Below are 25029 nucleotides of genomic sequence, written 5' to 3'. Positions count from 1 at the left end.
CTCTCTCTCCTCCTCTCTGTGCCTCCCCCACTCATGTTCCCCCCACCCTCTCAAAATCAATAAACATTAACATAAAACACAAGGGATTATATATTTTACTCTTCCATAGAAATGTTTAATATCTCATACAAAGGAACCAGGTTCAATAAATACTTTTATTTTTCCACTGGTCTAAATAAGGAGAAGAATTTAAAGTTTAAGAAACTTAAAAATATAAATGTAAACAGAGGCAGCATTCATTATTTTTAGAACTCTTTTCCTTTATAAGAAATAAATGTCACATTTTTTAAATGTTTATTTGTTTTTGAGAGAGACAAAGACAGAGCATGAGCAGGGGAAGGGCAGAGAGAGAGGGAGACACAGAATCCGAACAGGCTCTGGGCTCTGAGCCGTCAGCACAGAGTCTGACACGGGGGCTCAAACTCATGAACCAAAAGATCATGACCTGAACCAAAGTTGGACACTTAACCGACTGAGCCACCCAGGTGCCTCACATTTTTAAACCAACAACAGAACATATGCTGACCTATGACCTACAAGGAGAGCAATAAATGGGACGGTTCACACAAAAGAGGAGCAGTAAAGGGTTTTGCTGGATAATACCTGTGTTGCCCCAGATGCAATGACTCCAAGGGAAAAGATGGCGGACCACAAAGCTAACATGGTGGTGGCAGGCCCTCCACCTCACCCAACCCCATCTCTGTAGACGAGATTTGGCAACAGGTAAATCGAACAGGATCCTTCTAGGGAGGATGATGGAGCAGGGAGCTGTTGCAGCCCTATTCCCAACTACAGGAGAAAGAGGCTGAAATGTCAGGCCAACCAGGATGTGGAGGGAAACGGGGAAGAGAACCGCCCACCAGCATGACTAAGTGCTCCTGGGGACAATCCCCACTTAGAGCGCAGGAAGCAAATCTCCAGATGTTATGAGCTGCCAGATGTGATTAACTGAGGAAAGGTGAAGCTGCCCACTTAACCATCTGAGCAGCACCCCATCAAAGTGACCCAAGAGTTTTCTGCAAAGGCATTAATCACCAAAACAAATGGAGGCTCCATCCATCTCCATCCCCACCCCTCTTCATCTCTCCCTCTGATAGTCAGAACAGCAGCCTATTTTTAAACCCTGGCACCACATTCTCTCCTGGAAACACGTGGGCTCCCTGACACAGGCTGATGCTCAGAGGAGATACAGGCACACCAGCGGGACTGCCCACTCTCCCATCCTTCTCCCGTGAGGGGCAGAGGGGGTTCGGGGAGGAGAGGGCCTGACGAGGGAGCCTGCTACCCATGCAGGGGAATAGAGCGTATCTGACACTGGCCTCCATGGCAGGGATAACCGGCTTCTGGCTTCCTTCCTCTGCAAAAGGGAAGGCTGAGGCTTGGGCCAGAACGACCCCCATGTACAGATACCAATAGCAATGGCTCAAGCCTGGGAAGAAGGAAAACAAAGCCCAGATGCCAAATCTAGCATCTTTTGAAGAGAAAGACTTTAAAAAAATAAAATAAAGCAAAAGAGTTTAAAAGGATCTCCATGTCTCTTTAACATGCATCTGATGTGCTTTAAATAGAACAGCAAACATTTTATTAAACATTGGAGACTTTTTTTTGGCAAGGTCGCAATGAAGTCAATTTACAAAAAAAAAAAAAAGACTTTTCAAGAAAGGAGGTTGTATTATACTTACAATCGCTCCAGCTGCTTCAGATCCTGGAAGGCGCCTCTCTCGATGATGCTGACCTGGTTGTCTTCCAGATGCCTAGAACCACAGAGACAGCAGCGGTCAAGGACAAGCGGTCTAAGGGGTCTCCATGCTAGGCATCAGGCCCAGCGGGCATGGTCACTCAGCCCCTCCCACAACACTCTGCCCTGCCCCCCGCCCCCCAACTGGGATCAGTCTGGTGGGACAAGATAATTCACATGCCAGCTTGGTGTCACGGTAACCAGGGTTTCGCCGCCTGCACACTTCTACCTGACAGATTGGTTTCCATGCCTCTATTTTAAGAATGTTCTCAGCAAATGTCCCCCCAAGCACTGCAGGATGTTGCACAGAAAAGGAAGAGGTAAAAGCAGCTTCTTATGAAAACCACACATATATTCAGCATCTCTTCCCTTGGAGCTCCCTCCTCTAAGGATTCAAAAATACTTCATTAAAAAGGGCCTTCTCTGTGCACTGTCTCTGGGTCACCTAGCAGGAAGGGTGACCCTATTGTTGGACAACTGCCCATGCCAGGAACTCTGCTTGCTCAGGGCCTGGCTGTTCCCAACATCTGGGTGATGGTCATAAAAGCTAGTCCAGCCACAAACTCTGCTGACCTCCAAAGTCCTCCACTAATTAAGTGAGGTTGATTCCTGCATATGCCATATCATAAGAATTGAGTATACAATGAAACATTTGTTTTCCTAATTAAAAAAAAAATGGCAGCCTAAAATGGATTAGCTGAACAGTAGGGAAGGGAAATATGGAGGCTGCACAGTTTCCATCTAGGACTAACCCTGGTCACTGAATGAGACTTAGGAGGCTGCATCTGTGATTGGAGGATGTTTGTTTGGAAGGTAGAGTCTAGGGTTCCTCTGGATTAGGCAGGAGGAGGGGTGCCCTGAAGCACCTGAAGGAAAATCAGAAGGACAGAAGGAAACTTTAGGGAAGGTTGGCCTTCATTTCAAAACAACTGCATCTATGCTAGCCCACCACCTCCAAGGCATTTTATAACCCCTATACTTCTTGGGCTTAACACTTGGGTCTTTGCATTTGTTTTCAAGTCCATCTTTCCCACTATGTGTAAGGACTAAGAATGTGAGAACTTTTTTTTTTTTTTTTTAATATTTTTGAGAGAGAGACAGAGCGTGAGCAGGGGAGGGGCAGAGAGAAAGGGAGACACAGAATCCGAAGCAGGCTCCAGGCTCTGGGCTGTAAGCACAGAGCCCAACACAGGGCTCGAACCCACAGACTGTGAGATCATGACCTGAGCCGAAGTCGCATGCTTAACCAACTGAGCCACCCAGGCGGCCCAAGAAGGTGAGAACTTCTGCTTGTCATCATATTCCTAGCCCTAATACAGTTGCCTAGCACAGCAGCCACCTAATAAAGGCTTTTGACAAATGAAAAGCTAAAGAGGACTTTGGGCTGCATAACATATTGATTTTATATCAAGGAAAAGTCTAGTCTAGGATGTATGAGGTGTCTGACTGAGACTATCAGAATGATAAGGGTATTTTGTTTGGGTTCAATGACATTCTACATTTTTGTGAGTTTTTTTTTTTTTTTTTACAAATAATTAAAAATCACTATCACATCACATCACATCACATCACATCACATCACATCACATCACAAAAGAAACTCCTTTTGAAAAATCAGCTCCTGCATTTCCAAATACCAACAATTGGCGGGAACTGAGTATGGGGTCAGGCAAGGCACACAGGCTCCTCAGTCTTCCACCGTCCTCACCTACTCCAGTCTGTACATTCATGTTACTCTGCCTCTGGAGGCTGGCCCTCCTTACTTAACAGATATGGACACCATGGAGCAGGGAGGCTAAGAGACTCACCCAAGGAAAAATTATTTGTATATTGGGTAGACTCCCTAACTCCCAGTCTGGTGTGCTTGCCAAATCTGGTGTAAAATCCCTTTCCTGCTTTCTTACCAGCTGATGGTGTGACATTGGGCTATCTAGTCAACCTCTCAGGGACTCTGTTTCATTTGTAAAATTAAAATTTAAATAAATAAATAAATAAATAAATAAATAAATAAATAAATAAAACATCACATAAGTCCTTGTCTGAATAAAAATGGAACCGAGTGTATAAATTATCTAGCCCAGGATCTGGAGTACAATTAGAGGCTTAATAAATGTTCTTTTTCTTCCCTTCTCTCCCTCTCCATTTTGCCATATGGCAGGGAGTGCCTTGGAATGCTAACAGACTCACACTAGTACATCTTGCTAACCAGGGAGCTAGCTCAATATTAGTGGCTGGGGGTTTGTTTAGCTGGGTTTTTACTATCAATCAATCCATCACAGAGCTTGTTGTGATTACTTCCCAATAATAACAAGGAGCAACATGATGGGGACTGAGTGTCATATTCTCACTGGGTTTCTGAAGGAGTTTAACTCCAACTTCCTATGATGAATCTTTTAGTTCTGCTTCTTTCAGAAAGGGGGGTAAAAAAAATGCAAATATATCTTTGTTAGATATCTTCCCCTTCTCCACTTTGCTCAGGCTCTGGGAAGCTAACTTTTATCACTTCAAGAAGCTTCTCTGACTTTGGCTTCCAGTTGGGTTTAGCCAATGGAAGTCACCAGCAAGAGATGAGAGGGCAGGACAAAAGTGAGACTGAGGGATTTATTGCCACCTCCTTCCCTGCCAAGTCATTTCAGGTTGATTGTGTCCCTCTACCTAAGACCATAGGTCCAATTATCAGGTAGCTCCTACCTTTGTAGGCTTAGATAACTACTTCCTCCCACTGCTCCTTGAGGCCCAGAGGGCTGCTGGGGCTCTTTGTTGTCACTATACCCAGGAAACTGCACCATGTCTCCTTGGTTTCTCTTAACTTTGCCCACACTTTGGTAAATAATTCTTTATTTAGCTCTGAGTGCCATCTTTTTCCTGCTGGCATCCTGACTGGTAAGGTAGCTAGGGTTCCTTTCTAGATCTAATTCCTAGATATCAGAGTCCAGCCTAGTACCTGACTTTTAGAGGCTCAATGAATAATCAACATTTGATGAATCAATGAATCAGTGAATGCAGACATTGTGAACCTTCCATCCAGAATTCTAGGCTGGGATGCAGTTCAGGAGAATGTGCTAATGCCACTGATATCACTCTCATTTTACTGACCAGATGCAGGAGGTCAGGGATCCAGGAAAGGCTGGAAGACCAGAAGGCTGCCCATGGTTTGAGTCTGTTCTGAGTTAAAGACACACAGACTGTGTTCATTTTCAGCTCTTTTGGCACTGTTATTTTTTTAGTTTTAACACTGGATCAGAATCGGAAATCGCCCCTTGTGATGATGGCTGGGTGGATTTTAACTCTTTTATTAACCCCATTTGGGATAAAGCTGGTTCCCACATTGTGGGCATAGCAGAGTTCTTGCAACAGACTACTAAGAAAGGGAATATAATTGATACCACCAGAAGAGATCCTTCCTCACTCCCACTCTGTGGGACAAAGGATTGTTATGGGCAATTCTTATATCTTCTTGAATGTACTTTATTTGGGGAAAATTGCCTTTCGATGAGACCAAAGTTCCCTAATCTCCATTTTATCTGCTTTTGCCCATTCACCTGCACTGTATTAACAGTTCTGCATGGAAATAGGTGGCAAACTCAAATTATTCAGGACTATTGAGTCTTTTCTGGCTTCACTATAAATTGTAAATAAGAAACAGATATAGGGAATGTGCTAAGGTGTGATGAAAGCTTTTCAAAAAAGATAGTTGTCTAGGTTACTCAGCTGAAAAGAATAGAGTGAGGGAAAATATGGTTTAAATGTCTGGGTATTTTACTGGTGTTAGAAAGCATTTCAGCTATCCCACCTAGCAGATTCTTTCACAGTAATAAAGGGCCACTTGAATGGAATTGTCTTTGAGTTGATAAGGAAGGTAATGAAACACAGTATATTAACAGTGTCTATAAAGCAGGGGAGGGGCAGTGTTTTGGCATTGGTTATCAAAATAAGAAGAATGTGCCAATTAAACAAAAGATAAACTGGAGTCAAAGAAATGCTGTAGACCATCCAGAGGATATTAATACGATCTTCTGTGATTATTTTAAACTTTCTTATTTGTAGAGAGCAGATATGGAAATCGGAATTTTTATTAGTCTTCTGATGTAATGGTAACAAAATCAAAGGGTTTTCTTTGCTAACTTGGTTAGAAAATGAAACATTAGGCAAAATTTCTGACTTATGTAAAAGGAAATCTCTTACAGATACAGGGGGCGGAAATGGAAACAGAGAAGTTACATGTTTGTTCTTTAAGCTGTCAAATGACCTGGAATCAGGAGTTTACTGCCTCTATTTCTTCAATAAAATTACCCTGAAACTGAGCCATAGAATTCCCTCAACCTGTCCCAGTCTCAGTTCTGACCCACATACATCTTGTGAGAGCTGCTGGTCATTTCACAGACACGTGACTCCTCAGGACAAAAGAAAGACTGGGCAGAGGGTGGAGTCTCCCCCTTCTGCCCTCCACCTTCTCTCCCCATCCCCCACCACTCCCACCCAGAGGATGGTGAGAGGAGCGTGAACATGTCACAGACTGGAGAACACATCAAGGGGAAAACATCTGTTATCTGGAGGCCTGACATTCAGATCCTAGTGCCCCCACACACTGGTGTTCAGGGAAACTCACATAAGCAACTTACTCGCAAATCAGGGCTGCATTTACAAAATGGGTAGGCTGTTTCTTCTTGGTTTTCTAAAATTTCTATAATGTAAATGGACAGCAGCTCTGCACAGAGGTCAGAAAGAACATGTTCAGGGTTCTGATTTCTCTTCCACATGGTTACCTGCCATGTGAAGCTGGGACAACTAAACCAACTACACCCCTTATTTCTCCTGGGCAGAGAGGCGTTAATAACCACATAACACAGAGCTTGGTCTGTGAAAGGTACCGTATATACATTGGTTGTCATCACCATCATTACTACTATCTACTTCTCTTTTCTAAATTTTTTTTAATTAAAAAAATTGTTTTAATGTTTATTTTTGAGACAGAGAGAGAGACAGAGCATGAATGGGGGCAGGGGCACAGAGAGAGGGAGACAGAATCCGAAACAGGCTCCAGGCTCTGGGCTGTCAGCTCAGAGCACAACATGGGGCTCAAACTCAACGACCGTGAGATCATGACCTGAGTGGAAGTTGGACGCTCAACCGACTGAGCCACCCAGGCACCCCAGTACTATCTACTTCTCAATCAGGAAAACAACGTAGCACAAGTAATATTCCACAGGTTGCAGTGAGAATAAATAGACTACATGAAAATGTTAAAACCATAAAGCATTAAATGCACAATTATAAGAGTTAGAAGAACTTATGCCCCCCAAACTCATATGTTGATGTCCTAACCTCCAGGCTATCATAATGTGACCTTATTTGGAGATAAGGTCCTCACTGAGGTAATTCAGTTGAAATGTGGTTATTAGAGTGGGCTCTAATCTGACTGGTGTCCTTATAAAAACAGAAAATGTAAACCAGAGACCTGCATAGAAGGAAGAAAATGTGAGAGACTCAGCAAGAAGACAATTATCTAGAAACCAGGGATTCCCAAGGCCACCAGAAGCTAGAAGGGGGGCCTAGATCAGATCCCCACCCTCTCTCAGCCCTCAAAAGGAAACCAAACCCGCTGACACCTTGGTTTTGGATTTCAGGCCTCAGAAACTGTGAGATGATAAGTTTTGTTGTTTAAGCCACCCAGTGTGTGGTACTTTGTTACAGCAGCCTTAGCAAACTAGTATACTAGCCATTCCTCATCTTACACACAAGAAAACTGAAGCCCACAGAGGTTACAGTGATTCACCTAAGATCCCATGGGCAGTTAATTCTGATGCAGGACCAGAACCTGGTGCTTCCTGTCCCTACCACAAAATTCATTGTATTACAAAGGGTTATTGGTAAAAAGGAGGTGGCTTCAGATACCAAGACTTTAGCCGCTGCTTCTAGTAGACATTTGCCATCCACAATTCCATAACACAACAAACACCAAGGCAGTGTCCAGATGGCCCAAACGGTGCTCCAGGTCTGGAGCCATACTCATGGGTCAAAATCAACCTCTGAATAAAGTAGGAAAGAGGCTCCAATTGCTCCTCTCCTATACCTCTAAATGTCTGAGACTTGCCAATAGACAAGCCTTTAGGCACATTCTTACCACTGACAGATTTAGGGATGGGTTAAAGTGTTCAATATTTAGCAAGGAAACTTGATATTCCTTGCTCCCCTTTTGCACCAATACCCATCCCAAATTTTGCTACCTGTCTATACAGCTGTGGGTGTATAACAAGGGCTCTGACCCTGTCTGACTCTCCCCCTCCCTCCTCTCCTCCTCTCTATTAGGCAACAACATAAATAACTTTTGTTCTGATTGCTCTTTTAATGCACAGGCTGGAGAAGAAATTATAATCTCTATGGAAGAGTAGCATGGTCAGTCAACCTGACATTGCTGTCATCCTAGAAGCTGGGCCTTTTGATTTATTTGTGAATAGCCCTCTGTTTTCCCTGTCACTGGAATTGACTTCTTCCATCGGTCTAGCCCAGCCAGCAGCATGGAGACACAGAATGAGATACCTGTGAAAACCTGGGTACACTAATGAAGTGCTTTCTGCTGCAGAATGGTAAGTCCTGTCACCTACTGCATACGGGTGTGATGTCAGGGCAACAGAACATTTTCACAAGGCCTAAGAGTTGAAAATGAAATGCACTGGAGAGCCATGCATTACTTACAAGACCCGGAGGTTCTTGAGTCCAGCGAAGTCCATCTTGGTAATCCTGGTAATATTATTTCTGTCCAGGTCACTGCAATGGAGAGCAGATCTAGGTCAGATTTTTGCAGGTTACGTTTATGGTCTATTCAACCCAGACAGTCTTGAAGGAATGTTGCTTGTCAAGGAAAAGGTAATTCCAATGATTAATGTCATCCCCTGAGCATGCCCAACCAACTTAAGGATACTGTATGGAATAAGCCATCCATTATATATGTAGTAGAGCCCTGTTATATTTAGCTTCCTGGCTTCTGTTGCCCCTTCTTTGGGTAAGAACTTTTCTTTAGAAGTCTCCTTCCCCAACTCTCAGATCATGTCACATAAGTGAGGCTTGCCCCTCTTCCCAGCTCCAGGCTAGGCTTATAAGCATCTTCACTCCCTCTGACCACAGGAATTGTTTCAGGAATGTGTACATGACTCAAATTTCTAACAGCTCTCTCCCCACTAGGTTTCCAAGCTGTTCAGCACTGCCAAAAGCCAACTTGCCACTATGAAGAGAGAGTTTTCTAGAGTCAAAAGATAAAGAGAGACTGATTCCTGGTGCTATCTTATGAGTATCTGGACCTACCCATGCTGAAGCCAAATACTTCTGTATTTCAAAATCACACGAGCCGGTCTATCCCATATCCCTATTATCTTTAAACAGTTTGAGTTGAATTTTCTACGACTTGAAAACAAAAGAATCTCGACTGACTTTGGTACCTACCTAGGTATTTATTTATTTTCCAGCTAGTTTGTAAAGTCCCTGAGGACAAAGATAATATCTCATTTAACTCCATACCCCAATATAGAAAGTATGTGCCTGGCAGAGAGTGGAGGTAATTTTACTAATCTCATACATTAGGTAAAGACAGCTACATGGATTGCTCCTGCAAAAATGGTCCCAAAGAGAAGAATTTGCCATGGAAGAACTGAAAGCATCATGGTGATATTTGTGTTGGTGAAAAAGGGTACCATGGGTATTAGGACACCAGGGTTAGAGAAAACCAAAGTCAAAAATGAACCTATGAACAAGTTATATATATATATATATATATATATATATATATATATATATATATTCTATGTTTACTAAAATTATCTAAGAAGACTAGATGCAAAAATAAATAAACGAGTAAGACCAGGAATAATATGTTACAATTCTTAATAATAGATACTGAGTGATTAATTCCTATCTACTATGCCTTTTTGAGAAACTTTTCAGGTTTTGGCCACACTGTAGTTTCAACAAGGTATTTGTTTTGTTTTGTTTTGTTTTTAAGATTTTTAAAAAATATTTTATTTACTTTTGAAAGAGAAAGAGATGGAGACAGAGCGTGAGTGGGGGAGGGGCAGAGACTGAGGGAGACATAGAATCCAAAGCAGGCTCCAGGCTCTGAGCTGTAAGCACAGAGCCCAATGTGGGGCTCAAACTCATGACCGTGAGATCATGAACTGAGCCAAAGTCAGACACCTGACTGACGGAACCACCCAGGCACCCCTCAACAAGGTATTTGTAAAATGACTTTGCTCCTTCCTGAACATTCAGGAACTAAGAGGCCATTTTCCCCATGACAGATCCCCACCCACACGCTCACTATTTCTTTGGTTTACCTATCCAGGTCCTAAAGTTGCCATCCATCAGTCATGCCTCAGAGGGACTTGGGAGCTCTACAGCTGCATAAAGGGAATGGAGACACAATCTTCAGATTCTCATACTTGGTATGAGGAGGGATTATTCTCCTGGTATTGAAAATAATATCAAAAATAAAAATCAAGTGAGTCCTTGGGTAACCTCACCTGGGAACCACCTCCCTTCCTCATCCAGTTTTCCACTAACAAAAATAGTAACCAAGTTGTTTCTTAGCCAGCCTGTGATGGAGTGAGGCAGTATATAGTCTTTTCAGATGTAGTGGAGTGCTGGTAAAAGGAAGAGCAAGAATTACACAGGAAAATGAAGAAAGTTGCTCGTGTGAGGGTTAGAAACGAGCACATAGACAGGAATCTCATGCTTATCCTCACTCTGAGTATTCTTCTCACCTCCGGTCTCAGTTGGGACTGATGTTTGGGGACACTGAAAATTGCAGATATGACAATGCATCTCAGGGTTTAATTACCAGGACACAGCATGATATCTTAGCAGCTTGTGCTGGTGGCTATCGCACCAATATTTTCAATTAATATTTATTATGTGATGGGGCACATAGTGTGCTCTGCTGAAACATTGAGGATTTCAGGGGGGACGGGTCATAGGGTTGCCCCAGGCACATAGTCCATGTTTGGGAAGCGGAGCTTCAGAAGCAAGCAGCCCTGAGTTTGACTCCCTGCCCTGCCACCTAGTGAGTGACCTACCGGTAGTTCACTTCATCTCTGAGGCTCAGCTATTCCATCCACAGAATGAGGGTAATCACCTCAACCTCCAGAGCTTTTAGGAAGGTCAAATGAGATGATACGTACACACTGCTTATCCCAGTGCTTATCTGGCACTTGTTAAAGACTCAATCGTGGCAGCTACTGCTACTGTAATTAGTTGAACTGCATCCCTCTTACCTGCACCCCCCCACTGCCACTCTGAAATTTCAGTGCACCAAGAGCTGCTGCCTGCAGCACCTCAAACTCTGTGCCTACAGATGAATCCTGGGATCCCCAAGAGACTATCTTCCTACAGATGAAAGAGGGGTGCATTTTGTAACCAATAAGTGGTAGGATGGCACTACCAGCAGGCCCCTCACGCTGCCTCTCTCTCACATTTCTATGACACCTATTTCCATATCTTTCCCAGCCCCACCAACTGATGCACTGCCTGACTGCCAGGGAGGAGGTCAGGGAACACGTTCATGGGCTTTGAGGTGGCACAGGTCAGGGTTCAAATCTCTTCCCCATCCCCCCACTCCCAGCTGGGTGAGTTTCAGTATTTTACTTAACTTCGCTGAGCCTCCATGCTCTATGTCAGCCCCTCCTACTTGCAACCTTCGAATGGCAAGAAACACAAACTAGACTGCCAGCATGCTTGGCTGAACATAAGAATTCATTAAATGGACACTGAGAAGAGGCTGCAGTACCTCATGCGCCCATCGCTCCTCCAGCCCCCCATCCCAGTCCAGGCTGCTCTGGAACTTTAGCCAGATTTCTTAGCCTTCAGCTTTGGCCTTTGAGGGAATTAGTATATCTTAGCCTACCTAGCACGAGTTCCAAACCAGCTGCAAGCCTGCTCATGAGATGGGAAGCCACTATGGTTCTAGATGAGGGGTAGGGACGTGGGGTGGCAGGAAAACATGTCTGCAAGTTGTTTCTTTGACAAACCTGCCATGGACATGTACAGTCTGTGTCCCTCTCCCTTGAACCTGAGTGGGCCTCATGACTGCTTAGACAAGCCTGGGGTAGGAATGATGTGGAATTTGTGAGGCTGGCTTAAAAGAGGTAAGAAGTGACTGCCTGGCTCTCTTTCAGAGCACTTGCATGAGAGTCCTCAGCTGTCACATTGGAAGACCAGAAGACCTAGAGTCGCCACTGGTTAAGGCCATGTAAGAAGACCAGAAAGAGAATACAGAGAGAGACAGAGAGGTGCTGAAGGAGCCCTGGTGGTTCCACCCTGGCTGTTTGATTCTTTCCAGCCTGGAGGTCAGGCACGTAAGTGCAAACACCTTTGAGATTTTAGCTCCAGCCGCCATCTGGGTAGGACTTATGAGAAATCCTGAGCCAGATCACCTAGCTGAAGTACTCTTGAATTCCTGCCCATAGACACTATGAGGAAGAATACTAAAGTGAGTCCTGTGTCTTAAGCCATTAAGTTCTGAAATGAGTCATTTGGCACAATACAGATATGGAAGAGAAAGGAAGAGAAAGACATTTTCTGAATATTTAATTTACCATTAACAATGGAATGCCCTTCAGATATCTCTCAAAGGCATGTCCTTTCTGCCCCTGACTGCCACTCTTGAGATCCTCAGTCCTGTCATATGGTCAAGGATGGATCACAAGGGGCCAAAGATACACTGTCATCCTAGGAATGAAGTGAGAATTGGCCCTCCTCTCTGGTTCTCAGGAGTAAAGACTGTGTAATTAAGGTTGTCCATCCCACCAAGTGGGCCTTAGGACACCATGAGAATCACCCTGGTGTATTATTAGTAATCACAATAGTGGGTACCATTCATTGAACAGAGCCTGGCAAGCTGTCCACCGAACCATTTTCCCTGTCTGGTACACACAGATAGTGTACATTTGTCAGCTTCTCTGGCAGGTAGGTGCAACCATGTGACTGAGTTATCACTATTACGTGGGCAGAGGCAATATGTGCTGCCTTCAGGCCTGACCCATAACACTTCTTGCTCAGTCCTCCATGCTCTTTCTCTTCCTTCATCTTGGGCTGAATTCAGTAAATCCAGTGGAGGACTCCAAGACTGGCAGACAGAAAGAACCTGAGTCCCTGAATGACTTCACAGAATAGAGACCCTCCCTCCCCTGTCTCTCCATTTACCCACATAAAACTCATTCAATAAATAATAATTCACATTCATAATACACATTCAATAAATAATTCTTAAGCCTCTGAAATTTGGGGCCTATTTGTTATAGCAGTCTACATGGACAAATGCAGTATCTTTGAGTCAGGAACTTTCCATCTTTTTTTTTTCCTTTTTCTTTGCAACAGTTTCTGAAACATAAGTGTTATGATCTTCCTTCAAGATAAAAATACTGAAGATAGGAATTAACAAAAGCTGATGTTTTGGGGCCCAAACTCTGCACCAGACACTGTGCTAAAAACTGTATGTTCATTCTCTCTTATCCCAGACAGCAATCATATATGGTAGATACTATTATTACCCCATTTTTCACATGAGGAAGCTGAAGCATCCTCTCTTCCATCACCAGTCTAGCTTAGATTTTACCAACAAAGCAACTTGCCATGAGGTCACACAACCAGTAAGGGGCAAAGGCTAGGATGTGAATTTGGGCTCTCTGAATGCAGAAGACAAGTGTTTTTTGTGGTTTTGTTTTGTTATGTTTTGTTTTGTTTTAAATCACATCATGCTGTCCATCTACATCTAGAGTCTAAGCATTTTCTACTGCATCAGGTGAACTTCTGGCAGGAAGAAAAATGAATGAATGAATAAATGAATAAATAAATAGAACAGAGCAGTACAGAGTAGAATTTCCCATCCCATCTTGAAGAAAGCAAAGGGCATTCCTGGTGGTTTGGCTGCTTCCCTCTCCAGCCAACAGGGCCCATTTCCTCTTCTGTCTTCCAGTGAGGTCTGGGCCAGTGGGAGTGCTGAGCCCCTCTGCAAACTCCAGGGGGGAGTGCTATCTTGCTGTTTTTGCCCATGTCTGGTTTCTGCCATGATGCTCATAATCTACCATATTGCCTCCATAAACAGGCATCACCATGGTAATCTCCAGCATTATCTTCCCCCATCCCAATCAGTGAATCATAAACCAATGCTATGAGTCGCAGCTTTGTGATATTTTCACATCTGCTTGACACCTTGGGTGGGGTAGGGAGGGCAAGGAATTCAGAACAACACTGGAAAAAATGAAACAAAAATGTTCTAGGGCAGACTACTGTCCCTAACTTGGCATATGTATATTCACATCCTTCTTTTGATTCATTCTGCGGCATTCCATCAAAACATTCTTTTTGCCATGGCACATCTGGGAAGAGGAAGCAGTAAAAACAACCTCCAGTAAAATAGCATAGTGTGGAGAAAAGGGCTTCAACACCAAACCCAGAAGATGTAGATTTGAGTCCCCTCTTCCTTCTCAGCTGTGTGACTTTGGGAACATCACTTAAATCTGTTGAACCCCAGTTGTTGGTATTGTTGTTGAGACTTTTATAAAATATGACCAAGAACACCAGCTCTATAGGACTATCAGAAGGCTCAAGAGATAAACTGTGTGAGGAAACACTTTCTAAACAGCATTTGGGGTGGTTAATTTTTCACTCACAGCCAACAACTTGTTGAAAGAGGATGCAGAGGTAGAAGTTAGGACTGGTGTCAAAAAAAGATGTTTCTGTGTGATGGTACAATGTACAGAGTTAGAGAACATACCATCAGTTCAGATAAGACCATCTGCCCCTGCACAGCAAGTATCTACAGAGTGCTGCTTTCTGGGTTTCAGGAAAGAAAATCTCAGTATAAGGTGAACTTGGAAGGGTTACCTCACAATGAATTAATTCCCTCTTACAGGAGTATATAAGCAGAGATTAGTAGTTAACTCATGCCAGACATGATGTACTTGTGATGGGTAGGAAACTGGACAACATAACGTATAAAGTCTTAGTAATTTTGAGATCTATAACTCTTGTGTTTTGGGGGCCCAGAACCAAGTGGCCTTAAAAAATATGGCTTAGACCTTGCCCTCAGCTTGGAGTCTAGTTGAGGAGATGAACTGAGACTTGCAAGCTACTTAGAGAACAATGTAAGAGTATGCAAAATTTAGATGTTAAGAGATGTGGTTTAGATTCCATGGAGAGTGAACAATCAAAGATTTGAGACTGCTGTGAGAACAGGAGCTCAGAAGACCTGGAGCAGATGGGAAGCAAGTGCATTGTGATGGGGTGGTGACAGCAAGGGCCATGATAGGAATCACAGAGAAGTGGAGGGTCTGAGGACAAGGAAAACAAGCTACTGAACAAGCCTTCAGACAGTGTGATGCATTCACATTCCAGATCCCAAAGCCGAATCTGGGGATTAGGAAAGTGGTAAGAGGGGGCAGAATTAAGATGTCTTGTGGTCCAGCCTGACCCCTTGTTTACCACTAGCAAAGAACAGGTTCCAACCAAACCAGAATAACTTAGTGGAGGGGCTCTGACCTCAGTTTCAATTATTCGCTCTCTACCCTGGGAAACTAACCTGATTGGACCACATTACAGGGCTGGCTCTTGTGTCTTATTTCGCTTTGAGTTGAGCAGCAGATAGAGGAAGGGAACAGAGTGAGGACAGTGTATTTATTCTCCTGCTTCCCTCCCTGAGAGGTCATCCAGGTTAGCTACTGTCTCCACCAAAGGTCACGGTTCCTCTTCATGACTGACCTCTTCCTGGTTCCAGAACATTTTGCCTCCTCTCATCTCTTCTGGCTCAGGGGCGGTAACAGCTCTACTGCTTCTAGTCCTGGTTCCCTGAGCCACACCCAGTTTCTGAAATAGTCCCTTTATAAATCAACCTTTCTGGAATAATTCTAATTTGAGTTTTTCTACCGGTTTTCTTTTTCTGACTGATATGATACATCATTCATTCATTCATTCATTCAATAAACTGTCTTAAGCCTTAAGATTCAGCTACTATACTAAATGTTGAGATGCAAGTGTAAACCAGACTGGTATGGTCTCTGACCTTAAGCAACTCAGAGTTTAGTAGGAAAAATAGAAAGGATCAATTACCACAGGCTGTGCTAAATAGTCTACACTAAGTGTTGATTAACTCTGTCTGTTAAGGGCCAGATAGTAAATAATTTAGGTTTTTCCAGCCATGTTTATTATCACAACTATTCAACTCAGTTGTGTAGCATGAAAGCAGCCATAGACAATACACAAACTAATGGGTATGGCTGTGCTCCAGTAAAACTTTATTTACAAAACAGGCTGAAGGCCAGGTTTGGTCTGGAAGCTACAGTTTACAGACTCCTGTTCTATACTGTGCCAGAGGTATAAACAAAAGCTTATGGGAGAGTATAGAAAAATCATGTTTTAAGGGTCAGGAAGAGCTTCCAGGAAAAGGTAATGTTTTAATCGAGACTTCAAGGATGAGTTGGCCATGGCCAGGTTGGCTGGCATAGGACTATGTGAGAGGGAGGAAAAGGATTCTAGGTAAAAGAAAGAGCACGTATAAAAGCCTAGAGGCATTACCTGAGGATAACTGCAAGCAGATTTGTTGGGCTATTAAAGCATGTTACAGGAGAAAGCAGGACATTCCTTCTCTCCATCTTTCCTTCTTTCTTCCCTCCATTTGTTCCTTCCTTCCTCCCTCCCTCGATCCCTCTTTCTGTCCTTCCCTTTATCCTCCTTTTATTCCTACAATAGGCTTTTATTACACACCTACTTTGGACCTGGTACTTATGACTAGGGATAGTGTGTTGAACAACAACAAAAATAGTTCCCTTCTGGGAACTTTATTCTCTTAGTAATCATGGCAGATAGACTATAGGGTGGTTTACATGATCCCTGTCTCCTAGTACTAGCACCCTTATGTAATCCCTTCTCTTTGAGCAAAGCAGGACCTACTTATTTGCTTCTCACCAATATAACACGGCAAAGTGACAGGATGTCACTTCTGTGATTATATTACATACAAGTATAATGCCCATCTTGCTAGGGGACCTTTACTCTTATTACCTGCGATCAGCGAGTGGCCATATTAGGGAGGCCCATATGAAAAGGAACTAAGGGAAGCCCCCCACAAAAGAACCAAGGAGGAACTGAGGACAACCAGTCTTCAATCTAACAGACTGTAATTCTGCTAACAACATAAAGAGCTTAGAAGTGGTTTCATCCCAGTTCAGCCTTCAGATGAGACCACATTCCCCAACTAACAGCTTTGTGAGATCTCGAAGCAGAAGCCTCTGGTGAACTGTAAGGTGATAAACAGGAGTTGTTTCAAGCCACCAAGTTTGTGGTAAGACTGTTACACAGCAACAGAAAACTAACACAGGGGGCCACAGGCAACCACGAATAAACCACAGAACTACAGATTACAAAAAAAGAAAAAATAAATATCCAAAAATCATTTCAGGGTGAGGCTAAGAGAATGAAAGTAAGCATGAGAGGAAGTGGAGGCTCTAGCAAGGGTGGTGGGAGGGGCCTCTCTTTGGTAGAGACATTTGGTCTGAGACCTGAAGGGAAAGGAGGAGCCAGGCGAAGGGAGAGGCTGAAGGGAGATATTTCCAAATACAGGAACAGAATCACAACAGCCCTGAGTAGAGCAAGCATTTGGAAGGCCTAAGCAACAGAAAGGTCAGGTGACTGGAGCAGAATGGGAGTGACTGGAGCAGATACCAAATGGGGTCACAGATGCAGGGGGCACCCAGGCTGTGGAGCATCCATGGGGCAGCCTGCATGCTTTCAGCACTCAGAACCACAGAAGAGGTCAAGCAGGGAAGCAACTGGTTTAACAGCCCTCAGCTCTTTCCCCTGACATTAAACCTGCCCCCACAACCAGATTTGTGTCCCCAAGATGCCAACATCTCTCACAGTGCAGCAGCACTGCAGCCAGGTGGGCATCATGGCTATCCTCAGCCTGTCACATTTAATTCTTTCTTCTTTCAGTCCACAAACCTTTACTGAGCATCTTACAGATCTGGGACTCTGTGAGGCACTCTATCAACACATACGTCCCCGCTATCTGCTGGCCTCGAAAGCCCTCAACATCCTTTCTCCCTCCAAATCCTACCACTATGTCTACTCAAAAGATATGTTGAAGTCCTAACTGCCAATACCTGTAAATGTGACCTTATCTGGAAATAGGGTCTTTGCAGATGGAATTAGTTTCAGATGAAGCCATTAGGGTGGCCCCAATCCAATATGCCTAGAGTCTTCACAAGACAACAGGACAAACACAGGGAGGACAGGAACAAACACCAGAGACAGGAGCTGGAGTGAGGCAGCCGCAGGTCAGTGGATGCCAAGGACCACCAAGGACCAGAAGCTAGAAGAGGCAAGGAAGGATCCCCCCGCTATACACTTCAGAGTGAGCATGGCCATACCGATTCCTTGATTTTGGACTCTTAGCCCCCAGAAGTGTGACAGAATGTGTTTCTGTTGATTTAAGCCACTCAGTTTGTGGTACTTTGGTTTGGCCACCTCGGGAAACATATGGCTTCTCTTCAGGCTTTGCAAGGCCCCCCCAAGCCTCTTCTCTGCAGCTTTCCCAGCCTCTCCATCCCACACTGATCTCTCCCTTCTCTGAACTTCTGAACTTCTGCATCATTTAGCCTCTGCACAATCCATTTTGGCCTTTCATCACATTTCCTTCCACCCCGTGTGTGCTGCCTGTTTCCTGTGTGTTTGTCTCATCTCCCAAAGGACTGTGATGCTCTGTGGGAGCCAAAACCACATATCACACTCCCCTCACTTCCTCCCAGACACCTTGGATGAAGTGAGGTCCCTTGGAGACACTCAGAGAAATGTACACTAGTGTTCTCTGGATGCTGGGGTGAAGAGTTTTGTTGGTTTTTTTCTTAAATATTTTACATTTTGCTTCTTAGGACTGCCAATGTTTTCTTCAATAAATATGTATTACTCACGCACCCTTCCCTCTCTCCCCCGCAAAATGTTGGAAAAAGTGGCCTGGCTGAAATAGGACTTTTCTCATGGCTAAAGTGACCAGCAGAGCTAAAGCCATCTAAGACCTGGAAATCTGGCCAAAGGAAGATGTACTTTGATAAGCCCAAGGGCAGTTCTTAGAATCTGGTCAGATGGCCCTATGCTTATAGGTGTCTTTCTTTCTTTGCTTTCTATCCCCAGCCATCCATTCATCTTTCATGATAGAGGAGAGGAAACAGTATGTGTTCAAGAACCATCAAATCACCACCCCACTAGGTCATACGTGGCCACATTTCACTGTGGATCACCCTCACAGAGCTTCCCCTTCATGCTACCCGCCCCCCCCAACCTGTACAACAGAGACATTACTGAATTATTTTCTGACTTTTTCACTTCATCCTCATCAGTTACATAACTACATACAAGTTTAAAAACACATACACGCATTCGGGAGAGAAATGACTGAATTTGATTTAAAAAACTGGCTTCACACTACCTCAGTTGTTTGGGAACTAAGCCTCCCTGGGCTGAATTTCTGACTTGGCAACACTCTCGCATATATAATTTTACACCTGCAGAAGTTTGCAGCCAGTGCTATACAGACAGCTACCTGCAGGGAGGAGAGGAGCCAGACAGAGGGGCAACCTGGATGGTTGGATGTGGGGGTGGTGAGGGCCCTACAAGGAGGACGGGCAAGCATGGGTCTCTGCTCTTCCTCTCCCTGCAGCAGGAGGGCTCCCTGCTGGCCCCTGTCTTGCTCTGTTCAGCTTCATGCTCCAGCAGGAAAGGGCATACAGGGGGCATATCTAGCTCTTTGCTGGAGGCAGTGGAGTAGAACTTGTAAACTGGTAGCCCATGGGCCAATTCTGGCCTGCAGACATGTTTAGTCTGGCCCTTGATATACTTTTAACATTTATTAATTAATTGCCAATTTGGAAGCATTTCACATATAAATCTGGAATTCTAGATTGTCTCCAAAAAATCAGGTGATCTGACCCACTGGGCTCTCATGGCCACCGGAAACTGTAGCTAAGAGGCAAGTGCCCATTTTGGATAAGGTATGGACTCTCATTCATCTGCTTCCTCACTTATGCCACCTGCTTGGCCCTTACAGGCACTGCAGTTTGAGATCCTTCTCCCTGCTCCAGAACATAATGCTTAAGGAAGCAGGCACTAGAATCAGACAGCCTGGGCTCAAATTTTGCCAGACAGTGGTAATGATTTTAGGCAAACTCATCCCTAAGTTTCTGTTTTCTCATCTGTAAAATGGGTATAATAACAGTACCTATTTCCTAGGGTGTTGTGAGAATTAGATTAGATGAGAAAGTGACTTAGCACAGGACCGGTCATCTAGTAAATACCCAATATGTAAACATTGTCATTAATTTGTTGATTATTATTCATACAAAACATGAGCACAGGAAGATGGAGAATAGGTTGGTGAGACCTCAGTGCTGAACTAAACTCAAAGGCGCACATACTCCAATCCACAGCTCTCTTCCCAGATCTTCCTAGTCCACTCAAGCACACCCTTCAATAAAACATCCAGAGGGATTATCTCTCCCTTAATGACACACCCCAGGGCATCCCAGTCCTGACTCTCAGAAACAAACAAACAAAAAAAGAATAAATCCTTCCCCAATTCTTCCTACAATGACATATGACAATTTCTTTCTTTCTGAGCACTAACCTCCAGGTAATGACTACATGTCCAGAAATCTCAAACCTTCCAAATTCTTCCCAGAAGGCCCATTCTTAAAACCCCTCTCTACCCTATAGAGGAGGGCATCTGAAAAAAATGAAAGGCTCCACAAATCGCTGGAAATTATGAAACAGAAATCTCAGAAGAGATTGGGATCAGCCTTTGAAAATGTGGCAAGAAATGTAAGGCACATGATATGGCAGGAACAATGCTATGTGTTCACCAAACGATTCTATTTTCCTCCTAGGTAAACAGCAAGATTAAATTTCTGGGCACCCCTTATATCTAGGTGGGACCACGTGACTGATTTCTGATTGAAGAAGTGTGGATGAAAGTGATACAAGCCATTTCCAGGCAAGGCTATAAAACATCCTTCACATTATACTCTCTTCCCTTCTCTTGTCTTCTTTGACATGTGTAGGCCATGTCTCAAAAATGATAGTGTCCTGTGATGGAAGGAACCTGGGTTCCTGAGTGACAAGATGGTCACAGCCCACTACCAAGACCAACTACACTAGACTCTGATATAAGAAAGTAATACACTATTATTGTATTTTGCCACTGCTAATCTGGATTTGTTTCTGCAGCATAGTCTTGTACGTACTAACTGATACACATGGGAGTTTGGCAGAGTGGGAAAGAAAGGCCTAAGAAGCTAAGTATCCATGATTTTTCTCTGTGCTCTGTTTCTAACCCATAGCATGATTTTGGAAAAGCTACCTGCCCCCAACCTTTGAAAGGAGGAAAATAAACTGGTTGATCCCCAGGGTCAGAATCTCACTGACCCTGAATTCTCACCCATGAAAATTCTCACAGGCTTTGGACTCCATTAACACACATTACCTTAAATTATGTTTTTAAGAAGGCCACCTAAGTTCTAGTCAACAGAGGTAGGAAAGCTGCAGCCAGCCCACATTAGAGTCTAAATAAATATTTGTGGAGTAATTATTATGCAAGAGCCAATGTGTGCTGGGTGTTGACCATGTGCTAAGCACTATTCTAAGTACTTCACATTCAGTGCCTCTTGTAATCCTTACAACCAGCCTGCAAGGCTGGTGCTATTATTAGTTCCATTTTATGAATGAACAAATGGAGGCACAGGGAGATTATGACCCTTATCTATGATCACAAGCTGGTAAGTACACCAAGGGCATTTATATTCAGACAGTTAGAGGTCAGTGCCTGAGAACTTAGCAATCAATCAACTTGCAAAAAATAGAGTCCTGAGGGGTGAAAGGCAAAATGAAATGGTCTGATCAGAGAGTTTCCTTAACATACCCACTTTAGCTAAACCAGTAAACTCCAACTTTTTGGGAGTTGGGGCTGTATCTTACTTATGTTTGAATCCCCAGGGTCCTGCACAATGTCTGACATATAAAAAGCACAAATAAACATTTGTTGAATGGCTGAGTGATCTGAACCTAGCTCTTTATCGACATTTTTAACTGAGTTACATTTGTCTTTAATTGACAATGACTTGAGATCCAAATTCAGTATCAGTATTTCATTTGTACCAGTAAATCTGATCACCAGTTAGAACTAGAGTGATCATATAATTTCTCATCCAAACTTGAATGCTTTTGTGAATCAAAGGAGATGCCATTAATGATTATTTCAGGCAAAGAGGAAGAAATTAGGACTGTTCTAAGCAATTCAGCACAAGTGGTCATCCTAGCTACAGTCACAAAAACCCACAACAGAGGTGAGTGACAAAGGAAGTACTTCCAAGGGGCCTGACTGTTCACAATGTCTTTGTTCTTAAGGAATGTCCCTTCTTGTCCACTTGGGCGGCAAACACTTCAAAGCTTATACCATTTGTAGGACATGTCATGGTTAAGTGTCATTCTCCAAATGATGCACATCTCCAAACCCAACAGCCATAGAGCACACACACTATTAACTTTTAATATAGGTGCAGTAATCACTTTAAGAAAACAGGAAGGAGCAGCCCCAGGAATGCAATGATTGCTACAGGAATATAAACATGGATTGCATTGGAACAGACTACATACTTTGTATAAACACTAATAAAGTGAGTTCAGGCTGAGCTGTGACTTTAAAGGAAATTCTTCCCCATAAACATGTCCTGCCATGCCCTAATAACTCTTTAATTTGATGCACATTTGGGAAGGATGATGCGAAGTAATCACAGAATAATGTTAAGGTCTGTTGCGAAGGAGGAGGGGGTGGAATGTGATGCAACTTGGAGCTAACACCATCTACCAGAGAGTTGGCTCCATTGCTCATTTCACACATGGAGGGAATTTGCCGAGTGACATGCAGGAAATCAGAGACAGGTCTTTGCAGGTTCAGCACAAGAAGATTCTGGGTGTCATCTGATGGTTCCATTAGAGGACTCTTAGCCAGTCCATTTCTGGCCTGCTTTCTCTTGCTGGAGACAGCAAAAGTGGCTTCTACTTGTATGTGGACTCTCTACTTCCTAGAACAAGGCTCTTCAAATCTCAACTAGACTATAAGCTCCTTGAGAGCAGAGAATACTTCTCACCTATCTGGAATCACCCATCAGGCTGACATGGCCCCGTACCCCTGCAAGAAAGCAGAATGGCACAGAGCTGAAGCTGTACCATCTGGGATCACGACACAGTATAACTGTGTGGTTGGGGCAAGCCGTTCTGCTCATGTGAGGATGGGGTTAATAGCACCTACTGAACCTTAGCAGGCTTTAAAGATGATAAAATATTCAAGATAAAGGGCCTGATATATTAAAAGAGTTGTACAAATGTTGGAAATTATAACTGCTGGAAAGCATAATAATAATAAACAGTAATAATAATAATAGTTTGGCATGTGTTGATTTATCACTATGTGTCAGGTACTGTTCATCTCCTTTGAGTTCCCACAGAAATTCTAAGAGGTGGGTACTATTATTGGCCCCGTTTTACAGAAAACTGAGCTCCCTAGAGGTTATGCAACATCCCCCAGTTCGCACATCTAAGTATTATCCACAAAGTAATGATTTTGGAGGGAAGGCTAGATTGTCAGGGCTCCCTGCTCTCTGCTCTCCTACATCACAAGGAATTGAAGGAATTAAACGAATTATATCTGTCTACTTTACCATGAACAACCAGAGGGCAAGGGTTGTGTGGGAGTCTCCTGTACATCTCCAGGATCCAGCAAAGAATGGGAAAATTAAGGCTTTTGGATCAAATGACTAGCTCCTCCCTCACCCAGCCACTCTTACTTGTGTACCAACTCTTGGCATCCATAACCAAAAGCATCATTGTGCTTCTCTGCTCTCAGCAAGACAAGAGGCCTCAGCCTTGTGCCCTGGCTGCCTTGAAATGTAGCCCAAAGAGCTCATCTATCTAGGCAGGTTCCCCACACCACCCACTGCCCCCCCCCCCCCACATACCCCACATACACACCAGGCTCATCTCAAGTACCATGCCTTTGCTCAGGCAAGTCTCCCATTTGTAATGCCTTCTCCCATGGACCAAAATGAATGTAGCTAACAGGAAGCTTGGCTGAGGAATAAGGACCTTCTTTAATAGCGTGCTAAAGAAGAAGAGCTAAAAAGGAAGAGGATACCTTTAGAGTACACCAGCGGGGCAGCGATGGACCCACCAACTCCAGTCAGGTGGGAGCCACTTTCCTGCATCTGGCACCAATAAAATGCCTAGGGACAAGAGCTAGGTTGGGAGAGAGAAGGGCTCATCTGATTCTCCAACCAGTCCTGCATGTCCAGACCCAAAGAGGCAAATATCCCTTTCATCATTCATGAAACCATATCTTGCTTATTATGACAATTTTTAAAACTTCTCTGATGATTCCTTTGAGAATCCAATTTGTTTCCTTTGTAAAGAGGAAACAATTCTCTTCTCAGTTTGGGAGGTGGGGGACATTCCATTTATCTTCAGGGGAAAATCTGTTTCCTATTACAAATCACATTCTGTAGGTCTATTTGCGAAGAATAAATCTCTACACTTCATGCAGAAAAAAAAAAATTCTCTTTTCGCTGTTCTACAAAAATCCCTGAAGGGAGGCTCCTGCCGTCTTCTAGCAATTGTGACAAAGACTGGATTTCCATCCCTTGCTTTGAGTAAAGGGAACTTTTTACTCATTTTCTGAAAATCAGTATCCCAGAATCATCTAGTATACCTCAGAGAGCCTACTATGCAGTAATCCGTTCAATCAGCATTTATGGGTGGAAACTGAGGGTCAGGATCAAGAGAGATCCTGGGAAGCCATGGATTAAAATAAATACATAACCTTCCAAATCCCTGTACTCTGGGATGGAGGTCAGCAAGGTATGGCCCACAGGCCAAATCAAGCCCACTGCCTGTTTTTGTATAGCTCATGAACTAAGAATGGCTTCTATATTTTTAAATGGTTGAAAAATCAAAAGAAGAATAATATTTCACGACACATAAAAATATATGAAATTCAAATTTCAGTACCCATAAATACAGTTTTTCTGGAACACAGCCACACTCATCTGTTTATAGACTGTCTGTGGCTGCTTTCGTGCTACACGGGCAGAGTTGAGTAGCTGCTATTGAGACTGGTACCAAGGGCCTAAATATGTACTTTACAGAGAATTTTTGCTGACCCCTGATCTAGGAGCTTACAAAGTCTGGTAGGTTTGAAAACAAGGAAA

The 25029-nt window shown here is 43.6% G+C and overlaps 1 protein-coding gene across 1 annotated transcript in view; it reads right to left on the bottom strand.

The window, feature by feature from the left end:
• SLIT3 (slit guidance ligand 3) overlaps positions 1 to 25029 on the bottom strand; it is a 594639-nt gene that overhangs the window by 540167 nt on the left and 29443 nt on the right. Inside the window, exons 2-3 of the mRNA XM_047873095.1 lie at positions 8435 to 8506; positions 1683 to 1754 (exon numbers count right to left, since the gene is read on the bottom strand). Coding sequence (XP_047729051.1) covers positions 1683 to 1754; positions 8435 to 8506 — 144 coding nt within the window. The remainder of the gene's footprint in view (positions 1 to 1682; positions 1755 to 8434; positions 8507 to 25029) is intronic.

This window comes from Prionailurus viverrinus, chromosome A1, assembly GCF_022837055.1.
Source record: "Prionailurus viverrinus isolate Anna chromosome A1, UM_Priviv_1.0, whole genome shotgun sequence".
Taxonomy (NCBI): domain Eukaryota; kingdom Metazoa; phylum Chordata; class Mammalia; order Carnivora; family Felidae; genus Prionailurus; species Prionailurus viverrinus.
This window is presented reverse-complemented; position numbering and strand designations above follow the sequence as displayed.